General features: G+C 33.5%; 1 protein-coding gene across 1 annotated transcript in view; it reads right to left on the bottom strand.

The window, feature by feature from the left end:
• The window catches only part of LOC106868530 (G-protein coupled receptor GRL101), a 148,090-nt gene that overhangs the window by 19,267 nt on the left and 115,774 nt on the right, over positions 1-13,049 (bottom strand). Inside the window, exons 13-14 of the mRNA XM_052966806.1 lie at positions 5,596-5,837; positions 1,953-2,367 (exon numbers count right to left, since the gene is read on the bottom strand). Of these exons, the coding sequence (XP_052822766.1) occupies positions 1,953-2,367; positions 5,596-5,837 (657 nt within the window). The remainder of the gene's footprint in view (positions 1-1,952; positions 2,368-5,595; positions 5,838-13,049) is intronic.

Raw genomic sequence — 13,049 nt, 5'->3', positions numbered from 1 at the left:
TATCTATCTATTTATCTATCTATCTATCTATCTGTCTATATATATATATATATATATATATAGTGAAAATGTCTAGAAAACATAAAATGGGAAAGAGAAATGCCTTCATTTCACATAGTTTTAATATCTTTATAAATATATATATCTACATATTTTCTTTATAAAAAGATATTAAAAGTATGTTAAAGGAAGGCATTTCTCTTCCCCTTTTTATATACGTTTTCTACACATTTACACTTCATAATTTTGGCACGTGGTGTATGCTGATTCTACACCAGTTTTGCTTCTTTTGTATTTCTTCTATATGTATGTATATAGTTAAATAAGATTCAGGTAAAACCTTGAAGAATGCTATGCAGGGCTCTTACACAGTTATTGGCTACCTGATGTCATCATACATTGGAAATGCTAATGTAATTAGATATAGATTAGGAATTCGATATTATACATAGAATTTTATATAAAGAGATAAATGACAGAAGTGAATGACATTACTTATAATCACTACAATTGTTTTGATACATGTTTACCCTTGTTATACATTCGTGAGATGTTGTGTAATTTTTATCATCCATCCAAGGGATAAAACGCGCCTCCTTAGCTCATTGCTTAAATAAGTCCATTTTTTGCTCCTACCGTAATTTCACTTAGTTTGAGAATGCATACCCGCAGTGGTGTGTCAGGTAGACTATATCAGACAAACAGCATTCTCACTGCCCAAAAGCTGTCAGTTTATAGACGACAAATTAATAATGAGACATTTTGAAAAAGTCCATTAAGTGCACATAAAGTGATGTGCGCAGGAATGCCTCCGCTTGATATTAGAGTTTTCCTATTTGCAAATGCTCAAATTTAAACACAAAGCAAAAAAGAATGAACAAGAAACAGCAATTATTTAAGAAATATAATCCACACTTTAACGTTTGATTCAATATCAATAAATACCGTGACTTGTTACTAGGAGCACGTTGGGGCAAAGACAAGTGTTGAGAATTTTTAAAGTCTATTTTAAAGGAACTTATGAAGTAAAGTATACCCGAAGAGTATAAACTAGTTGGAATTAGATGTTAAAATATCGCTAAAAGGGGTACAATAACTATTTCAACTGAATTATGCATATTCAGTTTGGTGATATAAGTGTACACACATGCACACACACAGGAACATACAAATGTATCTGTATATAATTATAAATATAATATATACACATACATACATGCATGCATACATACATGCATGCATACATACATGCATGCATACATACTCCAGCATCGCCACAGCCTTAGCGCTGAAACTTATAAAAGGAGACACACACACACATACACACTCGCATAGTTATATGAAAGTTTTTAGAAAGCTTTACTGATAGACTCACAATATTTGAAAAAAAGATTTTCTTAGATTAGAAATATTGATATTAAAAAGTCTTTAAGAAAATATGTTAACACGGGCCGAATGGAAAGAAGTTATGAAGCTTTTCAATCACTCGACTCTTTAGATAGCCGAAAACAGCAAAAGACGCTAGAGTAAAATTACCTTTCGATAAGGTCTGCGCAAACATGTTTTGATAAAGATTTTCTATATAATTAATTTTTTAATTGGAAAAATGTTTTGTCAAACGTAAACACACACATATATGTATTCTATCCCTCGGTCTATGCATCTATCTACTGTCACTCTATTTAAGCATATTGTGAACAATCAGAAAAGGAAATCTTATAAATATTTGTAAAATGAACCTCCAGCTACTGTATTCTCTTGAAACAATAAAGATAACTAAACATGCGAACAAAGAGATAAGAAATCCCGAAATGAAGGTCTCATTTTAGCTTGCAGTATTTTTGAATAAATTGAAAAGCATATATCCAGAGAGCTGAAATAGATACCGGCATACCTTCATGACAATAAAGGAAATTAAAGACTTACAACTAGAACTAAAATTAAACACTTACTTCAGGTGGTATTCTCTGTCCGCATAATGAAGCTATACCCAATATAATGATTGGTATCCAGCAGAAGAAATCAGTGAGTACAATCAAAGTAATACGCTTTGCCATAGCACTGTCCGTCTTGGTCTCTGCTGTTCTCACTGCACTTCTAGTCTTTTTGGCCACAATAAACATCCAAAGATATGATATGAATATGATCAAGAAAGATAGCAGGTTGACAGCCAGGAAGATCATGACGGAATACTCCCATCCACGTGGGCGATCGGGAGTGATGTGAAGTGCCAGACAAACACCTGATCTACTGTAGAAATCCTTGAAATATTCTAAGCCAAATAATGGCACGGCAGACAGAAAAAAGACGAAGATCCACAGTGCAAGCATTGCAAGTTGGGCTTCTTTCAAACCCATTCGGTGAGACCTAAACAAAAAGCAAAAATAATTCAGGAAATACTCTGGGAATATTGAGAACGAAACATAAATTATTTGTTTAATATCAATAATTAAAGTATTCTATACGTTGTTACTCACCAGAAGTGTAGATCTTGTTTAGTGAATAAAGTACAGAAAAATACGTAATAAGTTGATCTCTCGCTGAATCATGCTACAAAGATTTGATGTAATCATTTAAAGCCAAGATGATATGAGATTTAAGTGAAAAGCATTTACATTAGTCGCGGGATCTACCTGTGATTTATTAGATGGCGAAGTTAATGAAAATTTTCCTCCAGAAAGACGCTATTTACTAGAGTCTAGTGTTGAATTCCAGTAAATAGTTTTAACTCTTCTCTAATAGAAACACACAATAAACAAAATGGTATGGACCCATGAATTTAGAAAGATTGGCTTCATCTTTAATGAAAATATAGATTCTAACTTTCGATTTTATTTCTGAAACTAAAATTAATTTCACACGTAAGGGAACTTGTAAATACGACACCGAGTAGCTCACGGACATAATTATATGTTTTATCTTTAAAGTTTATTAACTGCCGAAATCGGAAATGGTTTTGTGAGTTGATGAGAAAAGCTAGTTCTATTGTGTTAAATGATTTTGATGACATAGCTCAGAGGTAAAAAGAAATTGAATTTTAGCTGTGAAGTGTTTTAAGTATCAACTGTTTTGGTTTCACTTCGTTGAAGTGTATAAGAGAAAATTCTCGACCTGTCTATGATACTATTGCTGATTACGATTCCAGGTGATCTATTCGACCCAGTAATGCAAAAATTAATCGTTAGATAAAAAATACATTTCGTCTCCCCAAGTTTGGAAGGCCATGAAATATATATTACAGGTTTTAAAGTTTAAAGTACTTTTAGTTCAGGAAAGCAATCAAAAGCGTCAAACAGTTTTCAGAATGCTTGGAGCGTTGAATAAATTTCTTTGTTATATTTGTTATGGCACTTCTTGTTTCCAGTTCAAATAGCACTGAGTATTATTTTATTTTTATTATTCCAGGTCTATTCAAGGGAGGTAAACTTATGTAATTATCAGAATATTACACACAGAGTGCCACAGAATGTATTCCAGTATTTTACGTTCTGAGTGCCCTGGTGGTTGTGGCCTACTTTCTTGTAAATATCGACATGATGGTGCTAAAGCTGGGAAGGAAAAAGCCTTTGTACTTGCCTATGAAAACTCCAAAACACACATCAAGTAAGTTACCAAAAGTCGTCTACTATCTGATAGCATGCAAAGAAAAATACCGCCAAATAAAGTTCAACGTGCTTGGTGGGTGGGCAGAACCGCTCGAACAAACTTACTTTGTTATATGGTATTTTAAGTGTCCACCGCAGTAAAGTTTGACATCCACAACATATATTCACGGTGAGGCTAAGTTTAACACAATATGGTGAAGGTCCAGGAGTACCTTGCAAATATCTCGCCATTTAAATTCTGGCTTTTCATAATGTTTATGCAGTGTCATTTGTTGCCTCTGCTGTGGAACATCACGCGGTGTGTTTTGATAGCGATTCTTTTCACATTGATAATATTTCATTTTTGCTTAAGTGCATTGATTAACGAAAATGTTAAGGTCTTTATCATGTAGCTGAAAATATTGGTTTCACATTTTGGCACAAGGCTAGCAATTTCGGGGGAGGGGCAAATCTATTAAATTGACCCCAGTGTTCAACTGGTACTTATTTTATCAACCCCGGAAGGATGCAGGGCAAAGTGGTCCTCGGTGGAATTTGAACACGGAACGTGAAGACGGACGAAATGTCACTAAGATCTTGCCCGGCAAATGATTCTGCTAGCTCACCGCCTTAAGTAGCTAGAAATATTTAAAAGAAGAAAATGAAATGACTTGGATATTACCAGATGATACCGCAACCTCTTATAGTCCAGATCCTGATGGCAGTTGGTGGCATCATTCCCAGTATCTCAAATTGACCGGGTACAGAATTACAACCAAACTGGTTACAATCTCTAAAATATATTTCTTGACAGATTCCTTTGAACAAAAGGAGGATTCCTTGGCTGTCACACGATAATTTATTTATTTATTGACCACTCCATTTAATATATCGCTGCAGAATCGGATTCTCACCAGTATTTATAACAGAGTTTTTTTTTTCTGTGTTCGGATGTAACTATGTAAGAATGTAACTTGAGTAAAGTGTTACCAATATTTGCGCGTTACCATATAAATACACAATGTGGAATGTCAATCAAACAGTTGCATCTGTGAAGCATTGAGAAAATACACCAAAAGGCTAAATTAAAACAAACATCATAATGTATTGGGCTGTAATTAAAGTAGACAGTTGTTGTATGTAGGAGTCAAGGAAGGCCATTGGACTTATTATTACACATATGGGTAGAAGCGTACCGCCATAAAGATAGAAGTTTAAACAGGCAGGTTCCGTTCATAGAAAATAACGGGATTCGCCATACAAGCTTAATGTAATTCCGAAGTTTAAGGCGTTAAGTCGGTGAAATAATACAGCTGTCATGTTGAAGTAATACCATCAAGGCTAGTGTCTTTCCGAAGTCCCACTGAAAGTAGCTGTACTCTCGTCGAAGTCTTCTGCAAACCGCTGGCTGACTGACTGGAAGCGAATTTTTTTTTTCTCAAAATAGCACTTCCTTGACTCGCTGCATGTTCTCAGATCCAGGATTTTATCCTTACTTTGCTTAACTGTCTCCCATGGTGTCTATGTGAATTGATATCCTAACCCTACTACGTTTATTTTCTACTCTTCCTCCTCATTCTGACAAAGCCATTTCGGTATGACATTCTGCTTTCGCATTTCCGGTGGAGTATCCATATGTTCAGTAACCGCTTCTGCCTATCCCTCCTATTCTTTACAGCTTTCAGCTCTTCAATTTATGTTTTAAAATCTTCCAACTCAGTATCATCTCTTTCTCTTTTTTCCCCGACACAAAATGTCCGAAAATTTAAGACGAAAATAACTTTTCGAAAATGTAGAAATAAACGATTAAAATAAGTTCAACTTCATGGCATTCGCAATTCTTGAGATACTAGAGTGAACATCCAATCAAGCAAACAAGCATGATAGAAACCAGATAAAAAAAAATAAAGCAGCTAATATTTTGGTAGAAGATTATTATTTAATATATTGGTAGATAGGAGATAGGTGAATGGTGATAGTAGTGCACAACAAATATAGAGGTTTAACTCACCTGAACGGGAAAAGGATGCAGATGAGACGATCCAATGTAATAACTGTAAGTGTAAATACAGAAAGCTCACTGGAAAATGTTGCTATGAATCCAGCAAAATGACATAATATACTGCTCCGCCATAGCTTGTCGTAAAGTATATAGGAGCCTCTGTAGTATGTGTCCGCTACAGCAATAATCATGAGGTATACACCCATAAACATATCACCTAGAGCGAGATTAGTGATCAGGAATGAATGCACCTAGACAGAAAAAATACAAATCAAAGAAGATAAACAAGTTTTATGCTGTGATACGCACGAAATCTGTTAGTTAAATAAATAAACTAGAATTGTGAATAAAAAAGCATAACATAAGATAATAACAAAGTTTTTTGTTACAATTTTCTGTTCAGAATGAATACACTTAAATGATATAAAGCACAACTGATAAATAGGCTCTTAATATAGATTTATGTTGCATAAAAGTAATATCTAATTGATGAAAAGTGGTAGTAGGTTCTACATCCATCTTGACGATGATCATTCAGCTGTTCGATAAACTGAATTCTTACTTGTTAAATTTATGCTAAACCGGCTGAGTATTCCACAGATAACTACACACTTTAACGCAGTTTTCATATAATGTGATTTAATTCAAAGGAAGAGAGAATGAAAAATATAGATAGAGAGAGAGGGAGAGAGAGAGAGAAAAAAAGAGAGAGGGAGCGAGTGAAAGCGAGGGGTACAGACAAGAAAACAAAACAGAGAAAGGGAAGCGGATATTGATCACTAGTTGTGGATTGCACCGAAAGGAACCACCGATAAATGCAAAGGTGATTCGCTTGTATCAATCCTATTTACTTTATTCGTATCACACTAATACCATCTTAAACACCATCTCAAAGTAGACCCTTGAAAAATTGGCAGGTGGTGTTGGTCTTTAAGGTTAAACCACAAGGATGATATATATCTGCTACCATTAGGAGGGCTTAATAAACTTTCTAGAATTTGTAGTCCCTTGTATACTTAGGGAGTAACGTTGAATCTACAGAAAAGGGTGTAAAAATTCGTCACACGAAAGCAAAAATTGTTCTTGATGTGCTTAGTGTCGTTTGGAAGAAACCGTTATCAGATGATGTCAGAATGTAGAATCAGTGCTACTGTACGGGTCCAGTACCTGGACTCACACCAAGTAAATGGAGGCAAGGTCTGATGGCGTGCACGCTAAGAGCCGTTCGAAATATCTCCTGAAAAAGCCTCTGGCCAAAAATCCTGTTATTGCAGGTGGTCATTAGAGGGAGAAATAGAGAAAGAAATGGAAGGAAGGAAAGAGAGAAACAGAGAGGAAGAGAGAGAGAGAGAGAGAGGGAGGGAGTGAGTGATTTGGTGAGTGAGAGACAGAGAGAAAGCGGTGTGTGCGAATTGTGGTACATTTTTGAAGATTTAAGGAAGAGCTCTGACATATTTATATGCGATCGACTAGTAAAGTTTTTCACCGCTCTATAGCTCTGTATGTCATTAAAATGATGCTCGTTTGACTTCTCGAATTCTAAGCGGATCGTCATCAAGTGAGCAAATCCAAGTAACCTCGATCAGATGATCTTTATGAACATCGAAAGGGTGACAGGTAAAGTGAACTACACTGGATTTGAACTCAGAGTATGGTAAGTGGGAATGACTCCTAGAACTTTTAAACAGCAATTCATAACTTCTGTTGAACAAATCTATTTGAATGGAAAGATATTGAATTGAATGAATGTAGTTGGACTAAATACATTGTAAAAGCTTTAAAAGTATGTTCAAATGGTTACGAATGAATTTTACTATTTAAGCCCTGACAGCTAAATCATTTGCTCTTTTATAAATTTGAACCGATCAATCAGATATTTCAACTGCTGAACCGTTCTGTTTTCTATAATGGATGCTATTTATACAGAAAATTAATTACATGGGATAAGAACATGCTAGACTGTTAGACAATCCGTGGCAAATGTTGATATTTTCTTTCTATAGGAATGAGGCTAAAACTTGATTATGAAAACCTTAGAACTCGGAACATCTGGATTGGAAAATTGCTGATTACTTCTAAACAATAAATAGTCAAATTCTATGCTGTAAGTCTTTTAAAATAAAGCAGATTCATATTCCTTTTCAACAGTAACAACAAGTCAATGCCTGCAGAAGTAGGGTTTGTGCTAATTAAGCATGATAATTAGTCAAGCATATTAATGTGCTTGACAAAGAATTCGTAATGAATATTTTCAACAAAGAAATATGTCGTCAATATGCAAACCATTGCATTCGTTAGTAAAAAGAAATACAATGAAATGGGATTACTTTGAACACTGTGGTAACTTTGGACAAAATATAATATTTTGTTTCCTCTTATTGCTTGTTACTAAAATTTCTTACAGAATTGTTTAAATGTGTTGTTAAAATTTAGAATTATATTTCTATGATAGTATAATTTCAATACATAAAGTATAATTTGTAAATATAACTTTGGTTATCCACCCAAGGAAAGAACGTGTCATCTTCTTCAAATTCCAGCAGAACAAACATTTTTGCAAGATATGAATACTTTTGTCAATAGCTAAAACGGAATTGTGAGCCACAGATTGAACAATAAGCATAGCAGGCAACCTGGTCACCCTTCTGTGTTCAGTGAAAAAGAAGAAGCAGAGTTTGTTGCTCACATTACAGCTGTTTCAGAATAGGGGTTTCCATTTGATGCTATGTATTTGAGAGTGCTTGCCCATTAGTAAAAAAAAAAACACTACTGTTCAAAGTAACTCCAAATCAGGAGTAACTTTGAACAGCGACAATTATGTAACAAAAATGTAATCAAATATTGACTGCAACCTATTTTTTATTTCATATATCAGTTTATCTATTTAGTCCCCTAACATAGTCAAATTTAGTTAAGATTGAAGAAAAGGTTATGAAATTATTGCAATAAGAAGTCTAAAACTGTTCAAAGTAAGCCCGTTTCACGGTATATTATAACATTAAAAAAAAAGTTGATTTAATACATTGATATAAATTATTTCAATTTACAGAATTGGTAGAGTCGAGTAGGTTTTGAGACTATTAAATTCGGGAAATAATCCTTTTCTCAAAAATATTAGAGAGGCAAATACAATGGTGTAAATGGAACTCAACGAGAAAACTCGATAGGCGGCAGCCGACTGTCATATAATACTTTTCACTGCAACTACCATTAATAAATTAGGTTTGTCATTCTTAGATGGATTTTAGAGTAACTTGAGAGAAAAAAGCTTCTCCTAAGTGAAAAGAATGTTTTGTATCAATGTTAGAATCCATAGAACCAAGAATCAAAGCTTCTTTGCATTCTGATCCACATTTTACCCCAGCGTTATTTCTTTTTTCTTAAACAATGATAAAGAATTCTTTTTGTAAATTAAGGATAATGTCACAAAAGATTAGCGACGGACTGCATTTCCAGGAAATTGTTCATTAGAGGCAGAGTGTCATTAGTTTTAGGTTAATACATTTCATGTATTGATTTGATTTTTGAAAAGTAATCATTAAGAAATGAAATACTGTGCAAAAGAGATAGCTTGGGAGTTGCATTTTTTCAGCAAACATATTGAGACAGACATCATAGAGTAAAACCACGGAGATGAAAAAATTGTAAAAGAGGGGAGGATGTAGCAGTTCTTAATACTTACTGAGGTACAAAATAAATATTTTTCTCTACATGGAGTATATCTGGAAGAAGTTAGCACAATGAAGAACGTTACTTTCATTGCAGTAATTACTGGAAGATTTTGACTGAAAAACTAAAATCTCTCGAAGCATGTTCACCGCTCTCTCACACACTAGTTTGCAGTAATGAGATTTATCTTCCCAAGGTGTTTGAATGGGAGTTAACTTTTGTGTTTGAATCGTCTGTGATTCAAATATTTTTGTTCATGTGTCGAGATACGAACAGTGAACGCTTTGATAGCCATAAGGCTCGATAATCTATTTCTCATTTTTTCACTTATACGAAAGTGACATATTTAAATTGAAACAATAAAATATTTTCATGTAGACAATGTTGTTTTGTTTATTAGAGTATTTAATAAAGAAATTTAAGGAAAATTAATACCAATGTCCCTTATGTATCTAAGCATCTTTACATTTTTAATTAAACTTATTAAATATTTATAGCTTAACCTGATATCATACTAAACACTTGTATGTATTTCATCGATTATTATTTTCTGTTCATTAAAAAGTTGCACTTCATGAAATAAAAGTAAAAATATGCGATAAGATTTATTTCATTGTCCTTTACACATATACGTGAACAAATGAAAGAACTACCACAAAGTTATTAGCCCCACTGGATATAAAGCTAAATTTCATTCAAATCAAAATCTTTTTGTCTTGTAAAGGAAAGATGCCCTTTCATATTTGATCAAATATTTGTTCAATCTAGGCTGAGCTGAGACCAAACAACTATAACAGCAACATTGTCTTTATTGTATTTTAAATATCAGAAATATTTCATAAAATATGTCATATACTTATATTAACTTACATGCTTTTGATGCGTGTGTACTGTTTTAAATTTGCTGTACATTAGGAAGATCATTACGCCAACAATAAATACATGTATTGGTTCAACTTCACTTCTTTATTATTAATCAATTTGTTAATGCGGCCATCTGGCAGAATCGTTAGCAAGCCGAAGCAAAAAGCTGAGCGGCATTTCCTTCGTCTTTATATTCTGAGTTTAAATTCCGCCATGGTTGACTTTGCCTTTCATCATTTCGTAGTCGATAAAATACGTAGCAGTTGAGCACTGAGGTCGATGTAATCAACTAGCCCTCTCCGCCAACATTTCAGGTTTTATGTCCATAGTAGAAAGGATGGTTACTAAACAATTTATTAGTTATTTAACCAACCAATTGACTTCCTGCTTAATCAGTCGGTTAAACGAAAAATCTGTATTTCGTCAAACAAGTTTGAAAAAGGGAGGGCATCTCATTGGTGTGGTAGCAAATGATAACAAAATGTCTTTGACAAACAACTGATTAATTTTTTGACCGACTGTTTAAGTAAGTGGTTGATTTGAGGTTTGCTTAAATAACCAATTGATTAATAATAAAGAGGTGAAATTGAACCAATACGTGTATTTATTTTAGGCGTAATGACACTTCCAAGATACAATACAATTTGTCTCATCACACGAGTTCGCATCAAGAATCTTGCGTGCCAGATACAAAAACGAAATACTCTTTTAATATTACTCCAGTTCTATGTTTAATGTACTGCTATTTATTGGAAATATACGAAAATTAGTTATAGACTTATATTTACTTTGTAATAAAATGTCGTAATTTCTTAATTTTGATAAAAATAATATTATTGATTTTTATAATAGGAACAAAGCCATGCTTTTTGCGGGAAGGGGTATAATCAATTAAACAAAAACCAGAGAAAGTGAAAGCTCCCGTGGTTTTGACGAGTCAAGAGGTGTCTGTGGGGTTCATTGAACTTAGGATGTTGCTAAATGTAAATGTAAAAGTGATATTACTGTTTATTTATTTATTTATTTATTTATTTATGTGTTTCAGCCAAGTGGCTGCGGTCATGCTAACGATTACTGCAGATATTCTTTTGAATGATAATGGTATTGATAATATGAGGAGAAATTGATAAACACGTTGACAACAATGATATTGAAACTGAAAGTAACGGTGTTGATAATAGTGATGGTGATGAGGATGATGATGATGAAGAGGACGATAAAGACCATGATGATCTAGGTATTGATGGTAAAGTTGATGACGATCATGATGATTTTTACTGATAATAACAATATTGAAATTTGGTGACGTTGACAACGATGACAACGATGATTGATGATTAAGATCATAATGTTTCCTCAGTTGATGGCCATGATAGTGGCATTAACGTGAGTGATGCTGCTGGTAATAATTATATGATAAATTCAGAAAATTGTGTTCAATAAATCTACTTAAAATTTTATCTATTTTCTCTTCTCAAAATATTTCCTTTCTATATTTTTTATTTTAAGTTAGATAATTATTTAATCACCGAACAATTTTATCAAAATTTCATTGCACTTAATAATAGTGTATTATCAGCAGTTATACGACTACGTTTTAGTTGGAGGGATTAATTTGTTGACAATAAGAACAAATTGCTAATTAACATGAATTTTTAACAACGTCTGATTGCTTTTTCTTGCAGCATACTTAGAAGTGATTGAAAACTGCTTTCGAAAAACTAACTCAATAATCACGTAAAAAGAAGAAAAAAATGTCTCTAGAATATTTTGATATTAAGTGACGTCAGTAACGAAACGTAGATAACAATATTGCGAAATATTTTTATGTAATCAACGTTGGATTAGTATGTAAATGTATGCACGCACGTGCAAATATGTGTGTGTGTTTGCGTGTGTGCACATACATGTTAGCATACATACTTAATCACAATTGTCTTATTACATAAGCAACAAGACTAAAATCAAATAAACAATGAATCAGACATATTAGTCTATCTATCTATCTATCTATCTATCTATCTATCTATCTGTCTGTCTGTCTGTCTGTCTGTCTGTATGTCTGTCTGTCTGTCTGTTTGTCTGTCTGTCTGTCTGTCTGTATATATATCTGTATATACGTACGTCTGTCTGTCTGTCTGTCTGTCTGTCTGTCTGTCTGTCTGTCTGTATGTATGTATGTATGTACATATGTACGTACGTATGTCTGTATGTCTGTATGTATGACAGAATAAACAAATATATTGAGGGGAAAATAAAATGTGGAGATCAAGGAATAAAATGTTAGGAACACAAAATTAATGAAAGAAAACGAGATGAAAATATAACAAAACGTAAGAAAATGAAAAATAAAGCAGAAGAAAAAAAAGTGCATAATGATGATAATGATGAGGAAGCTGGCGGCTGCGGCAACGACGACGGCGATGATGACAACAACAATAATGATGAAGAAAACGAAGAGCGTCAGGAACAGAAACAACATAGAATTAAATAAATTATCGGTTTCAAGTTTTGGCACAAGCCCAGCAATTTTGGGGTGGGGTTAAGTCAATTACATCAAAACCCAGTGTTAAACTGGCACTTCGTTTATCGACCCCAAAAGGATGAATTTCATATTGATTAGTCGGCCTTGGCAGAATTTGAACTCACAACATAAAGACTAGTGTAATAGCGCTCAACATTTTACCTGGCGTACTAACGAGTCTACCAGCTCGCCTCCTTCCAGATTAAAATACCATATCAAAAGCTAAAAATATATTTAAAAAGTAGTGAATATGAAATCAACCATAAATACAAATGCTGTTACGGATCACTTCCAGTCGGAATATAATTACTGTAAGTTATGATTGAAACGATATATGTGAATATACCAATGCACATGCATATTCCTAAATAGGATATGGGTATATAAATTAAATAAAATTATACAT

The sequence above is a fragment of the Octopus bimaculoides genome, chromosome 3 (genome assembly GCF_001194135.2).
Source record: "Octopus bimaculoides isolate UCB-OBI-ISO-001 chromosome 3, ASM119413v2, whole genome shotgun sequence".
Taxonomy (NCBI): Eukaryota; Metazoa; Mollusca; class Cephalopoda; order Octopoda; family Octopodidae; genus Octopus; species Octopus bimaculoides.
This window is presented reverse-complemented; position numbering and strand designations above follow the sequence as displayed.